Source organism: Drosophila persimilis, unplaced genomic scaffold, assembly GCF_003286085.1.
Source record: "Drosophila persimilis strain 14011-0111.01,24,50 unplaced genomic scaffold, DperRS2 tig00000977-arrow-arrow-pilon, whole genome shotgun sequence".
NCBI classification, from domain to species: Eukaryota; Metazoa; Arthropoda; class Insecta; order Diptera; family Drosophilidae; genus Drosophila; species Drosophila persimilis.
In genome coordinates this window covers 145,363-169,985 of record NW_020825387.1, presented here as the reverse complement: position 1 = coordinate 169,985, position 24,623 = coordinate 145,363, and the positions used below count along the sequence as shown (strand labels likewise).

At 47.0% G+C, this 24,623-nt stretch overlaps 1 protein-coding gene across 1 annotated transcript; it reads right to left on the bottom strand.

The window, feature by feature from the left end:
* Positions 1-337: 337 nt before the first annotated feature.
* Positions 338-23,546, bottom strand: LOC6601050 (breast cancer anti-estrogen resistance protein 1). The gene is made up of 4 exons (XM_026993921.1): positions 23,433-23,546; positions 11,498-11,641; positions 8,997-9,293; positions 338-3,222 (listed from the first exon to the last, which is right to left on the bottom strand). The coding sequence occupies exons 1-4, from the start codon at positions 23,544-23,546 to the stop codon at positions 1,360-1,362; spliced, it is 2,418 nt and encodes an 805-aa protein (XP_026849722.1). The 3' UTR covers positions 338-1,359.
* Positions 23,547-24,623: the final 1,077 nt, after the last annotated feature.

Below are 24,623 nucleotides of genomic sequence, written 5' to 3'. Positions count from 1 at the left end.
GGCCGCTTTGTTTCATATAAGTCCCATAGAAGCGCCAGTGTGAAAGCCTCCGTTATCCACTTTTGTTTTTACCGACAATGGGCTATTCGTTATCGGTCCATGATCGGAATTCTTATCGATTTTGATGTTCATTTAACATTACTAGATAGCTAGGATCCTCAACACTGAAAATATGCTTTTCTTTGATTGATGAATCAATTTATTACACGATCGTGGTGTTGCAGCAAATCTTCTTCTGCTGTGTTCTTCTGAATTTCCCGCACCAGCTCTAGGACTCACAGCAGGCGGACCTGAAGTACCTCGAAGTTGGTGGGACTTTTGAAAATGCCCACTCAATAATGAAAAATAACTAATTTTTGTGTATGTTTTAATATATTTATATTCCCTTTGCATAGTTTAAGCTTGGACCGGACACCGTCCTTCGTTCCACTCATACTACATGCATATACCATGTGGCATTATCCATATTGTTACATGCTCGTACAGTTTAAATGGTAGTTACTGCTAATGTGTATATTTTTGTATATTGATGACTAAATTGCCATGGCGCAAATGCAAAATGTTGAATGTAAATCTTTCAGATTTTGACTATGTATGTACTTGTTGTATATGCCTACATGCCTAGGTGTTGTATGTATGTATACGTATATAGTAAATGTGTACATATAATGTGGTACGACTATCTCTAGAGTATACAATATATAGTATAGTAATAGTATTCTACGCTGAAATGCTTCACTGATACAACATTGTTTGTGCGCATGGCGTGGGGTCTGAGCGGGGCGGGGCTGATGCTGATGCTGGAGGATGATGGGCTAGGGCTACGGCTAGCAAGATGGACATCTAAAAAAAAAGTCTTATGCTTAAATGAAAAAAAAACACTATGTACAGAATCGAAACTAAAACTAGGCGACTGACTCTGATGGTTATTTAACAATAGGATCTAAATCGTATATAGTTTTAATCGGGTTCATGCGGAGATCGTGCGATCGTAGGGCTGTTGCTGCTGCTGGCTGCTGCTGTCTGCTGATGGCTGCTGCTGGCTGCTGCTGGGGTGCTGTGCATTTTCAGATGTTTTGCTCCAAAATATCACAATGCAAAATAAAAGCGACAGACGACGCCTCTGTCTGCTGGGGATATGCCAATTTCAGATGTACTTGCATCTCTAGATGCATCTCGATGGTTGTGCAGGGGGGAATAATGCATAGACGAAGCGTTAAGGAACATTGCGCTGTCAGGCTGGAAGACTCTGCTGCCGCAAGTCTACGCGATCGCTAGACACTGATCGGGCAGGGCAGCGCTACTGTGAAGCTTCACCAGTTCGTAATACTGTGCCGTGATGGCGGACGATCCGGTTCTTCAAGCTCCCACGCCGGCTGCCGTTGACAAATTTACCGCCTGCAGCATCACCGTCTTGAGCTCCCTGGCCAAAGTATTGATGTGCACCACCGAGTCGACCATCTCCTGAACGGCGCTGCCGCTGGGGAAGTGGGCCGCCGCCTTTTTCGACTTAAGGACACAGGTCTTCAGGGCATCGGAGAGGCCGTTAGTGCAGTGGAGGATCTTCTCGCGCAGCGCCTCCTTCGAAATGTTGCGATGCACGTTGTCGCCGATGGTCACCAGGTTATGGGCACTGACCACCACGAATTTCCCGTACGCAATGAAGAACTTGGGCGGCTGATTCTTCTCCACGGTCTCCAGGAAGGAGTCGATCGCCTGCATTAGGTTGCCCATGTGCGTGGAGATCTGCTGGGCGTAGTAGCGCACCAGCTTCTTGTCCTTGTCTGTCATCTCCGGCGACTTGCAGGGTGTGGGTGCCGTGGGTGTAGTGGGCACTGAGCTCACGCCGCCCGTCGTTCCCATGGCCGTACTCTCGGCGGTCCGGATCACCGTGTCGAACTGCGACTTTAGGCCGACGGGAATGGCCTCGCGCAACGATTGGTTCTTCTTGGCTGCTGCATCCTTGGACTCGAAGGCCACGTAGTCGTAGTCCTCAAGCCACTCGGCGCTGCCTCGACTGCATCCATCGCCGGACGACGGCGGAGCTCCGTTGCCTCCATTCTGTTCCGAGGGCAGCTGACGCTTGAACAGCAGCGATGCATTGCCTTGGATGAAGCTGGTGGTAGAGCGTACGTCCTCGGTGAGGGTCTGGGCGCAGGCCATCAACTGGTCAAGCGAATCTGGCGGCCGGCAGCCATGCTTCTCGTCGCTTCGCGCCAGCACATCCACGGACCAGCCGCCCTGGGCATCCAGGGCCTCGCTGGAGTCGTGTATCAGCTTGTTAGCGTCCCGCAGGGCCCGGACCAGGGGCCGCAGCTTCAACGCCAAATTCCGGTCCTCCGAGCGCGTGGCATTGCCAAGGGCTCCCTCCCCGAATTCGGCCAAATCGTGCAGGGCCGTGCGTAGGCGGAGTGCCGCTAGTTTTAGCTCCATCACGGCCGGCTCCAGCTTGCTACGGGTACGCCAATCGGGGACCACGAAGCTGAGCAGCCGTGTGATGGCCGTCGTGGTCTGGGACTGCAGCTTGGCCAGCGTCTCGAGGGCGGAGCCCAGCTCCAGCGGCAGCTCCTTGGCAACGGCCGGACTGCTGCTGCCGTTGCTCTGGGCACTGGTCAGGCGCTGGTCCTGCTCCTGCAGCGGTGGCAGGGGAAAGTCGTAGGTCAGGCCGCTCGGCTGAAGGGGTGTGCGACGCACAGGCAGCGGATTGCGGCGCGGGATGTCGTAGTCGGGCATATTGGCCAGCGAGGAGCGGTTCGAGCTGGAGAAGCTGAGGGACAGGCTGTCGCTGGTCAGCAGGGAGGAGGCCGAGCTGCTCGGCGTCATCTGCTGCTGCAGAAGGCTGCTGTTGTTGAGCGGTCGCGGCACATCGTACGACTCCTCCTCGATGGAGGCGGCCACGCTCTTCAGAGACTCGAAGCGCGCTCCCAGCCCGGAGATCGATGTGGGTGTCCTCGGGTGTCCCCCCTTGGAACTGTCGTAGTTCAGCGGCACGGGCGTGGCAGGCTTGGGTATGTCGTACGTCTCGAACTCACTGCCACAGCCACTGCCACTGCCACCGTTCTGATTCTGCTGGGCAGCTGACATCATGGAGAGGTTCTGGTAGATGCTTTGGTTGCTGTAGATCTGCTGGTACGATGTGCGGACTCCTGTTCCGGCTCCAGGCAACGATGTGGGCGAGCAGTTGTAGATGTAGACATCACCGTGTCTCTGCGGTGTAATAACCTGAAGAGAAACCAGAGAGCACAAAGCACACAAAGATTAGTCGCTGTACCATGGGTGGCTATGCCACTAATACTATTACTATTACTACGAGTACTACTGGTCGAGTTCCATTCTACAACCCACACCCGTGGCCTATCGATTTTCTTTGCTGCCTGTCTGGCGAGTGAACCTGTGAATGAACCACCGTCTACCACGAGGGAAGTTGTGCTGTTTCTGTTTGTCGGTGTGGGTATGGGTGTGGGTGTGGGTGTGGGTGTGGTTGTGGTTGTGGTTCTGGGGGTTCGGTTCCCGCCTCACCTGCTGTCTGATTATCACATATTGTTTCTCAATTATTGCAAAAATGCACTAATATAAAAAGCTGTAAAAAAAAGGAAAAACTCCGGCGTATAAAAAACGTCGCTGTACAGATGGCTTTCCCGACTGCGACTGCAGCCCCCAAAGAGTGTTGTAAACGGTCGTCGTCCAAGTGGGGAAATTTTCAAAATGGGAATTTAGTGGCGCATGCGCGCTGGATAGAAAAAAAGGGACAGGAAGGCAAGGACATTTCCTCTGTCAATTGCAGTTCAAGGCGGTTCAGTGTCAAGGTAAAGGACCAAAGGACCAAAGGACCCCCCGCCATACCATATAGAAGACCAGTGCAGGGAATAATTAATGGAGAATCATGGTAATAGAAAAGTATGACTATGAAAGGGATAATGGGAAATGAAAGAACTATTGTTCTTCCATGCATGCCTCAAATATGATAGAACTACATATAATAGAACGAGTGAATGAATGCCATCCAATTATATGTACATACATCAAGCACGACACCCCTTCAACAAATCACTTTTTCAACCATATTGATTTGCCATAAAAAAAGGATTAGCGCAACAGAATACCCGAGGACTAGAGGACAAAAAGTTAATCTCTTTCCGCGTAGATTGCATTACAATAAAGTCACATAATCCAAATTGGAAAACTAATACAACATCAACGTTAACGTTAACGTTAAGTTCCTGAATATATGCCAAGGCGATACCCTAACCCAACCCTCCCCGAGGCCTAGGGGATGCGATCTGCGGCCATATGTTGCCGTCGAATGATGAAATATTATTATTGCGGCATATGTGAAATTATTCGTCTAAGCGTGGCACGTACCACCGCAGAGGGAAAAGGGAAGAGGGAAGACACGCCTACCGCTGCAGCCCGGCGAAATGAATCGATTCCTAATTAAGCAAACCGTTACGCCAGGAAGTAACCCCTCTAAACGGGAGGATCGGATCGGATCGATCTATAGAAAGGGGGAACAGAGGAACAAATAAATTAAGAAGAATGCTACCTGAAGTGGACACTCGTGGCGATGGCTACGGCTGTGGCTGCAGTTCCCCATCCCATCCCATCCCATCCCATCCCATCCCCTCCATCCCATCCCGTATCGGGTTGCCTGAGTTCTGTTTCCCTTTTGTTTTCCCTAACCATTGAAGTGCCAATTGACGCGTAACACGAGTCAACAAAATGCCAAAAAAATAATAAAAGAAAAAGGGATACGATGCGGTGCGGTGCGATAGAGAACAGCTGAGGCTGTACAAACTGCGGGATGGATTTCGTTAAAAGCATAGCAACATTCGGCATTCGCTCTTCTATCTTTTATCTCATATCTTATCGGGGGAATCAGAGCAGCTGAATGGACAGCTGAATGCCATTTGAAGTGCCGTACCACAAGCACCACAAGAACTCCAGATCATCAAAGACTTGACCACCTGAAAAGTGGTTCTCTTGGGTTCTTGTGTTCTTGGGCTCTTGGGTTCTTGGGCTCTTGGGTTCTTGGGCTCTTGGGTTCGGCAATTGCACAACCAATCTCCAAGAAGAACCGAACCAAGCCCAGCAGGGGGTTTGGTTTGGTTTGGTTTCCTTTCCTTTAATTTCTATGTTTTGTTTTTGTGGGCTTGGTTTTTCCCAGTGACCCATATTTTTTGCCTGTCCTGTCCTGTCTTTTCTTTCTGGCGAAAATTTCCTATTTGTGTGTGCGACCCAAATGGGCAACTTTTCCGGGGCATATATCACGAGATTTGTGTACATTTGTGTATATTTATGACACATTTGGGGCACTCCATGGGCTTGGGTTTTGGGCCATCCGCCAGGGGGCTGCTCCCTCATTTAATTGCCTTTTGATATTCGAAAGATATGCACGAATGTTGTTGTATTCCCCACACGTCAAGGAGTAATAATACCAGATTCTTCGAGTGTCCGCGGACACGGAGGAGGAGGAGAAGGAAGATGTGTATCGTATCTCAGGAAAACAAATCGTTTTATGTTCTCGTTTAAATTCCACTCCCGAAAACAGTAGCAAACCGGGAGGATGGTGGGGGGTAGATAATCATCTCTGGAGTTTCGCAGTTTCGTTCGTTGAATGCATTTCAATGCTCCCTTCCCTTCCCTTCCCCTACCATTCCTTCCCTACAATGGACACCTGCCCCCTGGTGAGAGAGAGAAGAGGCCCACGCAGTTCTTGAGTTCTTTCGGATTTCAACATTTTCTCACGTACCGCACCGACGAAAAAACAAAATACATTCGTATGGAAAATGTTAATTATCCAAAGAAAAGAAAAGAAAGAGGAGAAAGAATAAACAGATCTCTGGGAAGGGATCTGAGGATCTGCTGCGGAGAACCGCTGCTGTTGCTGCTGTTGCTGCTGTCGAATGCGGTAATCCCCTGGCTCCATGCCTAACCTAACACTAACGACCTTGCTGCGGACGCATCTCCTCCGCTTTTGTGGAGACGAGACGAGACTTTTCACCGCTGCTTTCCACATATTTCTGCTGCGAATCCGCATTGCCCGATCCGATGGCGGAATCCCACTCCCATCCCATTCCATCCCATCCCATACCATACTATCCCATTCCGTCCACACTCTGGCCATAACTTTGGTCACGCACAAATCTCGGCAGAATCCGAAATACGAAAAAGAGTTATTGTGGCTGCGGCTCTGGGGCTCTGCGGCTCTCGGGGCCCCTGCATTTGTAACCATTTTTGGGCAATAAAATAAAAATGACATGTTTTGCTCAAGCAAAAGAGTCGTCGCTCGCTCTCCCGCTCTACCGCTCTGGCACTCTGGCACTCGCTCTCTGCTTTTGGATCTGGCCATAAATCTTCATTGGCTTTTGCAGCAGCGGTTGCATTTGGCCACCACCTGACTTTGGATCGGTTCGGTTCGGTTTCTTTTGGCTTTTGGCTTGGTTCGAATGGGTTTGCTTTTGGCTTTATGGTCAGTGCGTGACCAAGAAGGAGACAAAGACGGAGATGGCGACGGCGACGGCGACGGAGATGGTGATGGAGATGGAGACCAAGACGAAGTTGGAGACGGAGTCTGCTCCAAAGAGCAGTCTGTAGTCTGTATGTGGGCTCAAGGAACTTGAAGTTGTCACACAATGTTGCTGCCGCTGCCGCTGCCACTTCCACTGCCGCCGTCTATCGGTGTCTAACGGTGGAGGCGAGTTTTTCCCCAAACCAGCAGCTTGGGTTTACGCCATAAAATATACTTAAGTATGTGGGTTGTGGGATGCTGGAGGTACGAGCGATGTGACCAGTAAGCACAGTATCTGTGTGGCGTTGGGCAGTCCAACGATTGCACAACATTAGACGAGGCATTTCCGTTCTCAATTAGCCCCAAGGAATGTCTGTCTCTCGCTGGGCAAAGGCGTTACAGGTTTTCACACCATGGGATTTGGGATACATTTCAGGCGATGCATATATATGTATGTACGGATATCTGTATATAACTTTTCGATACCTCAATCTAATGATCTCTTCAATCTATCGATCTTTCTATTCATCTCTTTTTCATTCGATCCTCATATCTCCTAGATCTGTCTAGCTCTATAGCGAAACAATCTGTAAATCTTTCTATTGTATCCCCATATTTTTCCGTATCTTCCCAACTCCAGGCCACAATTTGAACTCCGTTCCTGGCCAACCTGTGGCCCCACAAATAGGTCAATGGGAATACCACAGAGATTCACTCGTTCATTCGGACTCATTGATATTCGAATGGAGTGCTAAGTGCAGAGCTGTGTGTTCGAAGCCCTCCACCAACATCCCATTTGACGCCTTCGAGTGACAGCTTCGCACGCGGCGGCTTTCCGAGTCAATCAAATCGAACGAATGAACAAAGGCAGCAGCATTTACGGTTTTGTCAGAGACTTTTATGACTAGCAGCAGCCAAGGGGAAAAGGTTTCTCCCCAAACTTCGACTTGGACTTCAGCTCTGATGCTGCGATGCTGCGATGCAGTTCGCAGTTTTTGGGCCTCCGTTGAAATGGCAGCTGGGGCGTGCAGCAATTTGTGGCTTGCCCCTCCAGCCTAAGCTTACGCTACCCAACAGCTCTCCCCGCATAGCGTTTACTTTGAATTCGAATTTGAATTTGAATTTATGGTTTCACTTGCCTCCAGTTAAGATTGATAGCCGCCGATAATGCGAGGAAATGTTTACGAGTCTGTAATTTGGGTTTCATTTTATTTGATTTGCCTGCGAGCCCCCAGCCCCCATCTCCAGCTCCGCAGTGCGCTGGGAAAGCGAAAGTCCACCGCATCAAAACCACTGACCATCCCATCCATATCCATCTATCCATTCATCCATCCATCCTCCCACCATGGGGATTGTGGGCGTATTGGATGCCAAAGTTCAGAGTCTCGAAGGCCGCCGCCGCCGCTTGCATGCGGTGCTAATAATGATCCGATGGCGATCCGATCGCCAATTAAGTTCAAGCCTTATGCAATCTCAGAGTCGACGAACGGGGAGTGGGAAGTGGGGAGTGGGGAATGGGGATTCCCCAAAGACCCACGAAAGCGAAAGGTTTATCAAAGACAGCGCTAGATATGATCTAAAGTGTCAGAGATCGATCTATCTTTGCAGCCATATGTACATACATATGTGTGTCTTGCCATCTATCCAAAAATATATTCGATCCTGCTTTGAGAGACTCTTGTGTTCCCTTCCGGAGATATAGTTTCCAGTCTTTCTACCTCTTTCCCCATTAGTCTGTACAGTCTTTTCTGCCATCTCCTGGCATCATTTATGATCTTTCTCTATTGATCTTTCGATGTGCTCTTCCGATGGCAAATTGTTCGTTTCCTTCAATTTCCAAATCAAACCAAATCAAAGTGAAAGAAATGCAAATAAAACGCATGTCCAGCTGACAAATTGGCAAATTACAAGCCCGAATGCAAAGAGGGGAAACCCGTTGGACAGCAGCAGCGGCACCAGCAGCTCCAGCAGTTCCAGCAGCTGCAGAGCCCCCAGAGTGCTGCCCCACGAGCACGAGAGGCACAGTCACGAGGCAGAGCCCCAAGTTGCAACCGAGGATCGACTCTTGCAACTCTTATTAATTGCACAATTACGACACGCAGTTGACGTGAGGAGAGGAGAGTTGAAAGGAGACTGCAGTGTGCACTGTGCAGCGTGGGGAATGGGGATGGACGATGGACGATGAACGATGGACCCCTCAAAGCGTAATGATGGACCGAAGGAGCCACAGAAATGACTTTCTTTCACTTTCCCGACAAATATCATAATTCAGTAGCCACCGGAGAAGCCACCGAGCAGCCAGGAGGATGTATGCATGTAAATGTTGCAGAAAGAAACGAAATCAATTAAGAGCCCCAGACTCTCAGACTCTCAGAGTTCCAGAGTCCCAGAGTCCCCGAGTCCGACGAAGCGGAAAATTAAGAAATTGACAAGCCAACTGGAACGGGAACCAGGATTTACATTGGAATTGGTATATGGGTATATTTACCTTGTTCGGTGAGATATGCCACGATCGTCTGGTGCCACGGCCCTGCGTGGCAGATGGGGAGGACTCGTGGATCGTCGTTCCTTGGCCATTTGTCACCACACCGCCACCACCGCCACCTGAGGACGAGACCGCACTGATGATGGACCCATTCTCATAGATCTCCGCGGAGCAGATGGAGCTGTTCAGCGTCGCGGTGCTCGCCGCCAGCGAGGGTATCGGAGAGCTGGCCGGCGATGGCGAGAAGCAGCCCGAATCGTACGAGTTCAAAATGCGTAACCGGTTGCCGGGGCATAGACCCTGAAAACATAGAGAAATTTTGTGAAAATTGCAATCAAAATAGTGCATGCTCATAAGCAATTGGTGAGGGAAACTCGATCAACTCAAGGGAAAAGCCAAGGAAAACCAAGGAAATTTGTGCGAATTTCAAGTATTTTATTATTCCCACTACTCAAGTGGTTGTTTTATTCTTTTCCCCAATTTTTCGCAACTTTTAGCCTTCCCATTCCTTCCATTCCTTTTTCCCCTCCCTCAATGTATTTTCTCAATGATCTCAATTGATTTTGATTGCTTTTTAATCAACTCAATGCTGAATGAATTATTAATGAAAAAACATACATACGCACATATCGGCAGAGCAAAAAAATGGCTAAGGAAAACATATTGCAATCATTTTTCGCTTGTTTTTAATTGCCAGACGCATTCCTTGCCATTCTATTTAAGATCTGTTTCGGATCATTGCTGTCCCACATGTTTAATGCAATTTTCCGACACGACGCCCCGATCTGTGGTGCGGTGCGGTGCGGTGCGGTGCGGGTGCGGTGCCGCGATGTTCTCCAAAAAATGTTCCCATTGCTCTGCTGCCGTGGGGGCAGGCAACATCAAAGTGCACCACGAAAATCTTGTCAACATGTGTTTTTCGCGATCGAAATTTATGCCAAAAGTTGATTTTTATTTATAACACATTATTTTTGTTGCTGCCGCGGCCGCTGCCGCTGCTGCTGCTGCTGTTGTCGGCACTCAATTGTCCGTTTTTGGGTTAATTGTTTCCATTAAAAAGTTGCAGCTACTTTTTAATTAGAGACAATTGGCGGCCAGCAACGGACCGTGGCATATACTACATATACTATCAGTATCAGTATCTGTATCTGTATCTATAACGCTGGCCTGCCAATTTTGATTTCCATTTTGATATATGTTTTGACACCATCGTCATCGTCATCAGCGCAACGCCAATGGGTTGTGGTTTTTCCATCTAGTGGCGGCGCCAATTGAGTTGTTAATTAAAACATTGCCGCCGAGCGACGTGCAGAAATTTGAAAATTTGCGATCATTTTTGTGATCTGAAGTTTTAAAAAGTTGTTTCTGCTAGTGGCTTTGGGTGCTAGTTGGTGGGTTAATTAGCCACAGGAGGTGGCGGTGGCGGTGGAGGGGGGAGCGGTTCAAGGTTGCCTCGGGGCAAGCGCTACGAGTGGGAGATCGTAAGATCATTAGCAAGTCCGCAGATTGAGGTTGAAGTTTGGTGTGGGGCAAAAGGTTTGCCAGAAGAAGGTTCATTGATAAATGAGATTTCGATTAGAAAGTTTCTTCGAAAGAAAGGGGTTACTGGAGACAGAAAGGGGTGAAATGGCTGTAGAAATCGCACTTGTATCAGGTACTTCAACTTTCTGAAATATAACTCTTTCATGTCGCAATTTGGAGTCTTCATTTCGTTATCTTCCAATAGGGATTTCCTTGGAAAAATTGTATTTACTTTGTTTACCATCGCAATCGAAGCGAAGCAAACAACTTCGACCTCTTTATCCACTCCGCATATTCGCCGAGGGGCAGAATAATGTTGTATGCCCCACAGTTGGTTTCATTTGTTGTGCTGTTCTGGGCTACGCTGCGGCAAGATAATGCTGTATGCACTTGGGTAATCTGTAATCGTCTGGTAATTCTCACATCCCCCTTTGAGGGGGGCATTCAGACATTTGGGCATTAGGGGGCCATCATTTTGATGATGATGCTTTTTATTACGGCTGCAGACACAATTAAAGTGCCAAAAAATATGTGTAATTTATATGCGCCCAGCCTCTGGGATGAGGCCGTATGCCGTATGCGGCATGCAACGCCATCAATTGGGCCACGTGCCAGCGATGATGAAGCGTTGAAACAATTACAGAAATTAAATTAAAAATTTAAATGAGTTTTTTGTCCCTCCTGCCTCCTGCCCCCAGCCCCCTGGGGGGGCGGGGACTAGGAGGGTGGGAAATGAAATGGAAAAAGTTATGCAAATGCCTTCGCCTCGGATTGCTTAATTACAAATGCAGACAGAGCCCAGACACAACACAGCCCAACGGATACTCGTAATTTAAGAACAAGAAAAGGAACGAGAAAAGAACAAAAACAAGAAAAGAAGGCGTTTCCCTGTTAGCTCTTGATGGGCGCTGCGGCCCGGCCCCAGAGATGTTTGGACTTGATTTGGGTTCCGATCCGATCCCTCCTCGGAATGTTGCACTCACCTGTCGGTTCTTCAGGGCACAGAGCCACCATCCCTGGATGCCCTCCGTGTCCTGTTCGATGACGGTGAGGATGTCCCCCTTCTTGAAGGGCAGCTCGTCGGGGCTGTCTGCATGATTATCATATATGGCCTTGGCATAAAGTTTCTGCAAATAAATCAACGAAACAAAAATGAAACAATTAAGAACAGCACAAAGATACTCCAGTTTTGTCGAAGGAATGAGGCGATTTCTGATGTATTTTTTTCACTTCTAAGAGCAGGCCGCAAGCGAAACAACAATTTCAATGGAATTTCAAAGACGTTTTCTCGGGGCTTGACCAGCCACTGACCCTGTGCCTCTGTCTCTGTCGCTGCCTCTGTCGCTGCCTCTGTCGCTCTCCGTCTCCATGCCGCACCGATATACCGCTTTGCCTTACCCAAAAACTTCCATCATTCATAAGAAGTTCGTCGTTTGCTGATCTTTAGCTTTTTCGTACCGTGCACACACACACACACACACACACATTATCTTCTTTTTAGGTAGCGAAATGTTTTTGGGGAATACAAAGAACTGCAGAAAAAAAACTGCAAAGAGCAAGCCAAACCAAAAGAAAGACAACAACAAGCAAAACAATGCCAATCTTTTGTTTTTGTTGTTGTTATTGTTGTTGTTGTGTTGCCTTCAGCCCATGCGGCGCTCGCTTCATTAGTTTAGCTGGAATTTCAGGTCAACTTGGGTTGGTTTTTCGGTTTATTTGGGTTTGCCTCTAACAGTAGAGTAGAGTGGAAAGATATTCCAGATATCCACACAGGCGGAGAAGGTTGTATAGAAGTCATGGCATCTCAGAGGATGTGAGCAGGCAACTTCTTAAACACACACACACAGAGAGAGAGAGAGAGAGAGAGAGATTGAAATCAGACATTTGTTGATCATTTCCATAGCACTCCCTTGAACTGATACCAATCATAAAACTCCAACATCCTGCTAGCCATTTGGGCCACAATCCACTCTTTGGTTGGGGAACATTCATCATCTGCACGAACCTTAACATTCCTTCAGTGGGATTCAATCACTTGAAATGAAACACTTTCCAGCCTTCCTCTTGTACGCTTTTGTCTCTAAATCACTGACCACGAGTGTAGCCAGAGTTAGAGAGAGCGAGAGAGCGAAAGAGCGACTGGGGCAAAGGTTTGCTTTGCTTTTCTTCTGCTCAATGAATGTCCGTGTTCATGTGTAATTGCTGAACATGTGTTCGTGTGTGTCTCCGTCTCCGTTGCTGTCGTTGTATTTGTATTTGTGGTCGCGGGTTAAGCGTGGTGTGCTTTTAATTTCGTAAAGAAATCCAAAACGAACCGTTTTGAACTCGAACTCGAAGCCGATGCCGAAGCCAAAGCGCGGCAGCGACAAAAGCCGTGACTGCTCCTTCCTCCTTTACCTTTTTTGGTACCCTGTACTAATAGATTGGCAAAGTGTGTTCGTTGGAGTGTAAGCGGTTTGGATATCCGAATGGTAATTACAGCCAGGATCCAGAATAACTGCGCCATTTCCTTACGATTTATTCTTTGAGGGCATCCTAGATAGTCGCCTAGTACTGGGTATCTACTAGTCGGAATGCCGAAACTCATTACCGTTCTTACTTGTTTTACCCCACTCCACTCTCTCGCGTTCACCCCCGCTCTCTTTGTGCTGTACCTCGCACTCTCTGACTACACTCTTACTGTCCCTCTTCCACTACTACGACTAATGTGAGCTTAGCAAGGGGACGGGGGAAGCAGCGGTTAAAGCGCTTGGCAAGAGGGATGGAGAGAGAGAGAGAGCTGCGATCGGCAAGCGAAGCGATTACAATATCGAGCGTACAATCGCGAGTGAACTTTCAACTCGGGGTTTCAGCGTTTGATACTCGTATGTCTGCGGGTAAGTGGAGGTACGTTTCGAAACCCGTTTCGCCAGGCCGCAGACGGAGGCGGAGGCTATTCTACTTTTCAATTTCGAAAGCGCACTGGAAGCGCGTTCAAATGTCAAAAAGGAAAATGAGCGCACTTGAAGTTCAACGTCAGACGTCGGAGTGACACTTGAACGATGTTAAAGCCAAGGGAAGCAAACAATACCAATGTTTGTTGGGTCGAGCGCCAGGGTTGTCACCGTACATCAGTATTTTCCGATGCTTTCTTTACTGCCATCTCTCGCACTCTTTTAACACCACGCTAATTGAAGGGGCAAATATTTAAAGTTGAGAATTGGAAGATTGAAGTTCCGCCTGCGGTCTGCCCGCGGTCTGCCCCAATCCCCGATCCGCGTTCGAGACAAACAAAAATCAAATTTCTGTTTGTGTGTGGGTTAAGAAAAATTAGGCTTAACCCATGGACAAAGCGGGGGGTTTCTTGACAGAGGTTTATTTGTTTGTTCGAGAGTGACTTTAATTGGTTTGCTTAGTGCATTTTTCTCGTCTGGGCGTCCGTCCGGCCGTCCGGCCGTCCGTCCGTCCGACGAGAAACGGAACTGAAAAGAGGTAACATTTTGTGTCGTAGTTCCCATTCCTAGATTTCCGAGCCATGCAAATGGTATATCCCTCCTCTGTTTCGGGGCTGTGGCCATAAATGCTGTCATAAATCACCGAAAAAATTCAAGTAAATTTAATAAAAGTAATTTTTGCCTTTGGGCTGTGTCTGCTTCTTATTTCCTTTCATTTCGAGCCCCGAACTTCAAAAAGCAGTGAAAGAGTTGCCAGGCCATTTATTGGTTTTAATGGCTCCACCAAATGGCCCATAGCTGTGGCCCCAGACCAGGCTTTAGCTTTAATTCACGTAAGCAACATTTTCGGAAAACAAACTTCATTTTCGGTTATTTATGCACGAGTGTTCTTTGAGGTACTGCCGAGTGGCACTGATCCATGCCAAAAGATCATTCAATTACTCAATCCCCACATTCTTTATCCTCTCTTCTTTCTTCTTCGTTTTTGCACATTTCGTTGTGGCCCATAAATAATCAAGTCAGAAAGCGAAGAAGCCGCCAACAAACAGCTTAATGAGCACTCAAAAACTCACAAACCAAACCAAACCTCGTTGGTTACGCCGATCCGCGGCTCAGAGACCTGACAAAGATGACAATTTGCTGCTGGCCTTACGGCCACATCGAAGAGAGAGACCATTAACCGCATTAGAGGGGCCTGGTACCCTGGAGGGTATACCCGTACTCGACGCCAATCAACGGCCATGTCTTGGCAAATATTTCCAATCGAATTTGGAACAGTTTTCCTATTTGTTGCCTTTTTTTTGGCAATGACAGTTCGTCCCAGCGATAACCCAACCCCCCGAGAGCTGATAAGTGGTTATTGTCTAAAGTCAAGCGTTTGCTTGCGTGACAGATAATATTTTTCGTCAATTTTAATTAACAGAATTTGACGAAATTGACAAAAAACTAAATAATATAAGGAAAGGAATGGGTAGAGTAACATAGTCCAGGAGGGGGTCTTAATGATGGGAGGGCAACTCTGGGGGAATGTTGAGCGAAAGTCTCTTAGAGTGGGGAATGACGAAATAGTAATTTCAAAGTGAGGAATCTTGTAAGGTTGAATCAGGAAAAGGACTACTCTTTGAATTTGGTTCAATGGAAATGGTTCAAAACTTTTGACGCAACTGTACGTAGTATTTCCCTTTAGAAGGCAACTCTGGACAGTTAAGAGTGAATGCATATAAATAGAGGTCATGGAAAAGGTCTCTAAATGTTACAAAGAATGACTAGAATGAAAAACTAGCATGCGTTAATCTTTGACGCAACTGTACCAACATAGTACGTATCCTGCGTGAGTGTTGAGGCAACTTCACTTTCCGATATCTATGCAAAATTTCGCACCTACCATATCGTTTTCTCTGGTTAGGCATTCGTCTATTTTTAGCCCCCGAATGCGTCACTTTCCTTCAAGGTTCGCTGTTGAGTAAACTTTGGACTTGGACGGAAGACTATGACTGATTAAAAGGTTTTCTGCGGCAGCAGCAACCTCTTCTTCGGCGGGGAAGTTTTCGGAACAAAATATTTTCGTTGGTTTATAATAAAACGCCATATGTCGCGTTGAACTGGTTTCTTTTTCAGCAAAAATATAAAAATAAACAAAATGTTTACTGCTCTCGGGCTCACATGTGGCGGCGGCGGCGACGGCGGCCTTTTCGTCACATTTCGTCAAGTTGTGTGCAAAAAATACATAAAATATAAAACAGAAATAAAAAGAAAAAAAGAAAAAACAATCTGTATAAGACTCGGTGTGACAATAAAACTTAAAAAGCGGGCCAACTCAATCGGAGAGAAACACGTTCCTGAGAGATCCGAGAGAGATGGAGATGGAGACGCGAGACGCGAGACTGGGTCGAAAGCCGTTTGCCATTGATGGTAAATTGCATTGACAAGTGCACGAAATCAAATTTAGCATCTCCTCCACAACCACAGCCACAGCACCAGCCCCAGCCAGAGCCACAGCCACATGTTGCAGCAAGATAGCAGGACAGGCATTGTACGGACCACTGGGCTGTGAGCGAGTCAATGAAAGTGCAATTGATCCAAACAATCCAGTCCCCAGCCAGCCATTCGAACCTGCTCCAGCTCCAGCTTCAGCTCCAGCTCCACCCCTCAACAATGGTGATGCAGCCGCGAGTGTGAGGCAAAAGTCAATTGCATTTCGCATTGCATTCCATCAATAGACGACGACGCCCCCCAAGTATTTCTCATTCAATTTGCATTCTTATTGCTCAACTCTGGGGGCAAGTCGCTCTCAGGCTCCCTGGCTCCCTGGCTCTCTGGTTTTAGCTTTTGATCTTTTCACTACATATAGAACGCTCTTATGGAATCTTTAGTGTGGGGTCAAGTAGAGTTAAGGAACTTAAGGAATAGATTGAAGAATCTAAGAGGATGATAATTAAATGGGATTTAACATTCTGTAAGTGAGCGAACGAGTTTTAAAAAGCAGCAAAAAAGATGGGAAGAGATCTCATTGCTCTGGGGGCCTTTCAACACCTTTCATCACAAAACTGGGTAATTTTTTTCGTTCCGATTCTTCGCCGAAAAATGCAAATTAACCACAAAAGTAGACCGCCGGAACGGTGGATCGTAAGACGTGGCCCAACCGAAGGGAAATGACTCACAAAACAAAACAAAACAAAAGCGAACCGAATCATCAGTGCAAACACATGCCAATTTCAATTAACCTAAGTAACTTCTGTGCAAAATAATAAACCCAAATAAGTATGGCGAGAGGTCCAATAACAAAGGAAAATACCCAACCTGTTGACTCTTAAATATTAAAGAACAAATAAAAACGGAATCTCACAAAAGTATTGCCGACCTTCGCAGCAAATTTTCAAGTGAAATACGCAAAAAAGTTGCAAAATTACTTCCCCACGAGAAATCGAGTAAAATGGAACCGAACCGGCATTGTACAGTACATTGTATGCCTCTATGTATTGTATATAGGGAGGGAGAGACCCAACCAACCATTCGATGAATCAACGGAAACAACAACCGGGCTAAAATCAATTTTCAAGCGTGTCCGTAAAGCATTTTGCTGTTGTACGAGTACGAGTACGAATAGTTTTGTTTTGTTGTACACTTACATACAAGTATATTTATGGCTCAGAGTGTGTTTCATAATGGATTTTTTCACATGCAATGAGAACCCGAACCGTACCCTAGACATTAAAGATCTTTGAAAGCCAATAAAAACAAAAGATCAATCATTTGATAAGCAAAAAAGATTAACACAACACAACAGCAAAACATTAAATAAAAAATCTCTAGGGTAGAAAAAAAAAAACAGAAACAAAAAGAAATGTCCCCCCAAGGCAATGCAAGCGCCAATTAAAATGATTGCACAGGAAAGAACTTTGGGGCATAAAAAACCAAAGAGAAAACCAAAGAAATACCAAAATAAAATATGCATAAAACAACGAAAAATTAAACTCAAGAAATTTGTTCAAGAGATTCCAGTCCAGTCCAGTCCATTCCGTTTCATTCATTCAATCAACCTTCTTGACAGCGTTTTACGAGATTTATTTTCCGCTCAAGACTTGGGTGTTGTTGTGTCTCGGGTCTCGGGTCTCACACTCCCCTTCTCCTCCTCCTCCTCCGTCTCAAAGTCGTGGAAGAAGTCATTAAGTCGACTTTGAGATTAGGTCTGAAGTGAGGAATACCCCGGACGTGACTCATGCGAGAGGTATGATTGGAGTTTGCTTATGGCTTATGGCTTATGGCGTATGGCTTTTGTTACGGCCTGGAGTTCCGTGTACAACTCTTTCCTCCAACCAGTTTCTGAAGAAGATCTCTTCTCCCACGTGAAATGTGCGTGTGTGTGTGTCGCCTTGAACCCTGAATGGAGTATCTAAGGCAATTTTATCGTTCGTTAGGCGTCTTATGATGGATTACAGTTTTGGGGTCTATTTATAAGCCTGCTTCTGAGCCATTGGCCCACGCAAACTGATGGTTAATGAACGAAAGTGAGATGACAAGACGATGGATGGCTTGATGTCTGAACGGATGAAGAGGAAATGACATCTTAAAGAGGGATCACATCAGATCAGATCGGATCAGTGGAGTTAGTGGGGGCAGTGGTGTGGGGGGTGGGGGGGGGGGGGGGGGGGGGGGGGGGGGGCTGTAAGTGATGAATAATCAGCAGATCAGCAGTATCGCACTAGTAAATGACTCTCTTGTAAGTTATTCAATCATTGCTGGAGCTCATGCACTTTTCCCATCCAAAAGCCAATCCAAAAGCCAATTCATTGGCCGCCAGGCAACTCCAGTAGCCCATCCGTAAGTTTGGTGTAAATGGGCCCATTAACTGTCTTGTGAGCCATGTGATGTGGACGTGGAAGTGGACGTCGACTGTGATGTGATGTGAGGAGCAGTAACCGCAGGCTGAAACACTCCGAATCACTGCATTGCAAACTGCGATGATGGCCTAGCCCACTTACGAGCCACAATATAAGTTTTATTGCTCTCCTCTGCTCGCTCAGCTGATGGCTGGCTCGGTTACGACCAGTTTTGCCTCCAGTCCTTATCTAGAGAGAGAGAGAGAGAGAGAAGAAGAGCAGGGGAGAAGGAGAAGACCTCCCCCCCAGAGTACGGCTGCTCCCTCTCTCTCCTGGCCATAAACGATGACAAGCTCATTCCATAACACATTTCCGGTGTGGCTGGGGGCCCATTAACTAAAGACCGAGATACGGCCAGCGAGTAAAGAGCAAGATACAGAGAGCAATGTAGTGCAAATTATCGGTTGCCTTTAAGGCCAATTTGCAATTGTTTATCCGTAGTAAACACTCGGAACAATACAGTCGACCTCAGGCCCAATGTTGCACCTGGGTTCTACGACATTTGAAGGACTCCTCCGACTCCGACTCGGACTCGGACTCCAACTCAAACTCCAACTCCGACTCCGATTCGTAGACCAATTAGTCAAGTCAGGCTCCCCATTCTCTGCTCGCTCCCTCTCCCTTTTGGAGGGAGGTGTGAGTGAGGTCCTGGACGTGACATGACATATTCATATTTCACAATGTAAACTTGTGCACGTACTCGCCTCTCCATCCGTCGGACAAACAATGCGCATTCGTATCCCATAGATACACAAAAGAACAAATAAGAAAGAGAAATACTCAACATTCCGACTGTAAAGATACCTGCCCTCTCAAAGAGAAGTCTTTTATACCCTTTTCTAAAGAGTTGGCATTGCCAGAAGGAACGGGGAAAGAACTTCGTTTGCATAGAGTGGGATACCCCGTACTGGAAACTTGTTCTCTTCATTCTGCTACGATCGGTATGTTCAATATTCAGCATTGGAATCTCGGCAGAAAGAACTTCAGATATGGATACCCCTTTCAGAGGAATGTGAGGTAGCAGGGCAATCCTTACGCTTTATTTACTGATTTAGTGATGTATTCGCCTCATGTTTACATGGCAGCTCACAGCACAGGGGCGGCGCTCTTATCACCTGCCTCTTATCAACAGTTGTCCCGCGGACAGTCGGTGCATTTGTCTCACGTTTCTGCATGGCCAGCGGGAAAGTGGCAACGCAATGCAGAGTGAGTGAGAAAGATACAGAAACAGTGAAGTGCCAAAGGCCAAGACACTCGCAGACACACACCTGAGCGACCTGTACTTATGGTCGTATTTTCCTCATTATCGACACTCTCTTGGCCATAATTTCCCGTGTCTCTCTCCCTCTAATCCATTTGGCTGACATGTTTGCTTCGGCAAAAATGATAAGCAGCGTGTGGACGTAGAGGTTCGTTAGGTTGCTGGTAGCACATGACTGCCGCCTGCCACTGCCACTGCCACCGCCACCAATTGTTAGATAATACAATATATGAATATATGGCCAAACGCAACGCAACCTCAACTTCAACTTCAACTCAAGTGTCGAATGCGACTGCGGGAGATAAAATGCCTTTGAGCGCACAAAAAGCGAAAGTTTTTCTTCTTCGTTGGGTTTGGGTCTGGGTTTGGGTCTGGGTTTGGGTCTGAGTGTGTGTGTGTTTCAAAAGGCCTATAGAAAAACCATATATGATATGGCGGAAAAGGTGTTGAAGAGCTGCTGTTGGACAAAGGTTGAAGAGGCGTGCTTGTGGTAATGGAATTATTGTCTTGAATGTCTCTCTAACTATCTATCTATCTATCCGTTCCATAAGTAGCCCAAGAGATACCTTTAATGACAGATTCTTTAATTAATTTCTGATCCGTCTATCTCTCTGCTGCATCTCATTCCTTACCTTAACCTTGCCTCTCATTCATCAATATCCAGCTGCTGCCAATAGCTGCGCCGGACAACCTGTTAAACAAATTTGAATTCGCAAAATGTTTGCACAACTTGAGCACTGAAATAAATTAGCTTACTTACGACTTCAGAGCTCTCTGTATCTGTCTCTGTCTCTGGCTTTTACACGAGTAAAGTGTGTCTGGCCATCAAGTGGGGCAAGGGGGCGAGGGGGGAAGGGGAAAGGGGGGAGACAGCAGCTCCCCGAGAGCACAGATGTAAATGCAAATGCAAATGCACTCCACACAACACTCTACCCTCTGCTACCTGTACCTCTTCTACCTCTACTCCGAGTAGTACTCGCCACTCAATATTCTGTGGCTGTGGCTGTGGCTGTTGCCTGTCGCTGTCGTTGTCGTTATTAAGCTTGAAATTAAATAAACAACAACGGCTAATTACAAGAGTCGTGTCTGCGAGTCCTGTTTTGGTTACTTGTACCCTGGTCTAACAGTCGCTGACACAAAGTATGGGCCCATAATTGAAGGGCTGCCGCAGGGGCAGTGGCATCTCTGGCTCCACAGAGATGCATCCATCACGGAGATCGAGAGACCAAAAGAAACAGGAGGGGCACAGAAGAGACACAGACACAGACACAGGCACAGGCGGGAGATAGGGAGGTAGGGAGGTAGAGAGGGAGACACAGGTGAGATTAAAATAAATGTGCTCCAAATGCGCACAAATGCGAAAAGTAATTGACGCTGGAGCGTGTCTTGAGATGTCTGGCAAGAAGCCGGTTCCAGTTCTCAGCTTAGATTTCAAAATGCAAACAGCGGAAAACATTCGAAGATGGCTTTCCGACACAATCTCCTCTGGGGTGCCATGTCTGGAGGTCTTTGAATGCAGAGATGGTAGCGATGGCTGCACGCACGAGGCAATTGAGGCACACGTGCCTCGACCTTCCAAGACATCTCTGGATGTCCGCTCTTTGATTCTCCCCGCGAATGAAGTCGTGTCACGCTCCCACCTCTGGGCAGTCAATGGTACCTCCACCAAAGGGTACCTAAAGGGTTTATTAGCATGCCGCTGACTGATGGCAATTAATAGATCTGCCTAGACCCTGGACTCCATCGCCATCGCCATCTCCATCCACAACCCATCCCATCCCGAGGACGTGCGCCTGACTGAAGGCCCGCAATTAAGGGGAGACTAATGGAGGAGTAATGGAGGACGTACAGGAGGAGGGAGCTATCCCAAGTAAGGCATTCAGATAGATAGATAGATCCCCCTGTGGCATGGCAAATAAAATCAGTTATTAATAGTCGCGAACGTGGAGCGTTGATTTCTTTCTGCCGAGGATTTCAATTGATTGAAAGGCCAAGTGCGAAAGAAGCCTATAAATAATCAAGGGCCAAGCCAAGAGAGAACCCAGGCAAGCGCCCCAAAAGGCAATAAATTCTCAGGAGCCCAAAGACCACGCACGTTGTCTAGGCAATTGATTGAAGGAATGGCGCACAGGCAGGGGCACGGGCACGGGCACGGGCATGGGAATGGGTTTCCCTTATCGGGTAATAGCGGAATAGGCATGACCGAAACGATAAGGGCAAGTCCAAGGGCTGCCCTGCCCAAACACGCACACACACACACACAACATTTCTGGGCAAAATCTAATCAGTCTTAATTGAGCGTCACACCAAAAACCAAAAACCAAAGACAAAAGACAAAAAGACCCTCAAATTGTCAGGGAAACAACTTAAGGAACGCAAACGAAACCGAAACCGATAAAAAAAAAAACTAAACCCAAGTAGCATCCATCGTCTCCAGCGGCATATCTCTCAATATTAATTACGATTATGTCAGAGGAGGTCTTCAGGTCTTCCAGTCGTCGGTTTATCTGCAGGATAACCGCAGAACAGAGCAGAGCAGACCGGAGCGGAGCAGCAGAGACTCCCTGAGGGACATAATTTTCCACATTTTCCTCTCACTGATTAAGTGGGCGCCCCACAGCTCTGGCTCTCCACTCCGTCTAGACATATATTTCTCCTTCGACATTTAATTTTTGAGTGTGCCACAAGTGACGCGGGGACTCGGAGAAAATTGATTAGAATTAATGTCCGCGTGCACGTCCGCGTGTGGCGTCGTCGGAGCGCTGATGTTGATGTTGATTGAATGACTTTTGGGGGCACTGATGAAAATATATGGCAGCATAAATCTATTGATCAACATTCGTCGCAGATCGGACATCGCCGATCGCCGATCGCAGATCGATTGAGTGCCGCCCGGCCATTAAATCATATTTCCTTCACAGCCCGTACCCGTCGTGCAGAAGAAAAACGAGTTGGAATGCGACTTGGAATGCATTCCATACTTTAATCAATTGGAATTTTTAAAGTGGACTTTAAATGAACTCACAAGTGATCGGTAATGATTATGGCCAAGTGTCGGCCATTGTTGAATAGAGGCAAAGGAGACGGTGAAGTGCGGTGCTCTAATGAGATCCCACTTTAGGTGAGAAATTATAAACGAATCTTTTTTCTCTTCTTTCTCTGCGATCGATATCAGTCAAAGCTCCAACATTCTTTCTAATAAAACTAATCGAAAGCCCACTTGATACCCAATCTAATCGGGGGCTCCTTCGTCTTTCACTTGAATACATAGTATATGTATGTATGTATATCTTTTTGGGGAACCACAAGAGAGTAGGGTAGAGCAGAGCGTAGTAGATTCTTTATCGCGATGAGCTCATGCGTTGTTTTTCGACAGTAGAACTTGAGACGTTCTAAGCACTAAAAGATTTAGCAGGCATCACCTGTGCGAGGAGGAGGAGTTATCACGACATTGCGATATCGCACCTGGGAAGCCGTAAAGTAGAACATCAAACGGTGTCGACTCTGACGGAGGTGATAACGAATGGAAAATTGCGGAAACTTTTCTTGGCAGCTGCCAAAGATAGAAAGAGCGAGATCCGTTACAATTTCAGGCTCAAACTGTGGCCAAGCGGCGGCTCTGTCACAACAGTGCCACCAACCGCAACAGTTGAAGAAGTGGCGACGTCTGGCAGACTGGCAGCCTGGCTGTCTGGCAGTCTGGCAGTCTGGCAGATGGGGCATGCAGATAGTGGCATGGCTGATGAGATGATCCTGGAGGAGGCCAGGCCTCCTCAACGTCTTAATCTCCGCGCTAAAGCGGTATAGTTTATGGATCGGTGAGTGCATATCTGCAGATACTAACCGATTTGATGTGGATGCGCCGCGAGACGGGCACATCGTAGTCCAGGTCCGCGTTCGTTGCATTCGAGCTGCAGCAGGAGCCGGACATCGAGATGGAGCTCTGTTTGTCCAACATTTTGGCAGCGGATTTCAATGGCAGCTCGAGTATCTTTTGGGGGTTTTGTCTGAGCTTAGAGTTGGCACAACATCGAGATAGACTTAGATATATTTAATCCAGGACAATATAAATAATGTATCTCGCTGTGGGGTTCACCGCGTATTCGCACACTTCACTTGGTATGGTATTGTATGGGTTTATCTTCAGTGCTCACAAAATCTGCATCTGCATGGGTATCTTGTATCTTGTATCTTTCTTTAATGCCGAATCAGCTTTTTGTGATTTCAAGTTTAGCCGCGGGGCACCCAAAAAAAAAAAACAAAAACCAAGCTCCGAAATTCAAAAAACAAAAGCCGCTGCCAAACCACAGACGTAGCAAAAATTGCTGCTTATTTCTCTTATAGTTTTTTCTGTTTGTCACGATTCGTATCTTGTATCTCGTACTCGTACTCGCACTCGAAGTCGTATCTTGCGCTTCGCTCTCGAATGTGTGTTCCGCACCGCAGCAGGCGACTCCGCAGACTATGCCGTTCTGTGTGGCAGAGCCACAGCCATACAGCGGGGCTGATCCGCTATCAGCTGATTGCACTTCGGCTTTTGCTCGGCCACGCGTCGTGTCGTTTCGTATCGAGTCGTGTCGTGTCGGCTCCGTGGCTTCGCTTCGTGTGTCTCTTACGGTACTCGTTCTTATAGACCAAGTCGTTCGGTTCGTTTCGTTTCGTTTGCTTGCTTGCTTTTATTTGCATACTCTATTCGTATATTTGAATAAAAAGCGTTTGGATTATAGATTATTTGAAGGAAAACCGAGCTCCTGGTTTATCTAAAGAAGAGTACGAATCGATAGATATCGCGTAATTGATACCCCTCAGTCGAACTTCCATACAGCGAATCTCTACGGGACCAAACAAAAATTCGTTACACGGAATATTCGTAATACAGATTTCGTAATAAGAAAATTGCATTGGATTTTTGCACTTTTCCATCTAAAAAAAAACTGTAAGGATGCTTACGCAAGCGAATAAATTTGTTTTATTTATACAATTATCCTACACTTGCCTCAAGCTCCCAAAGTTTCCCAATACTACAAAGAACTCT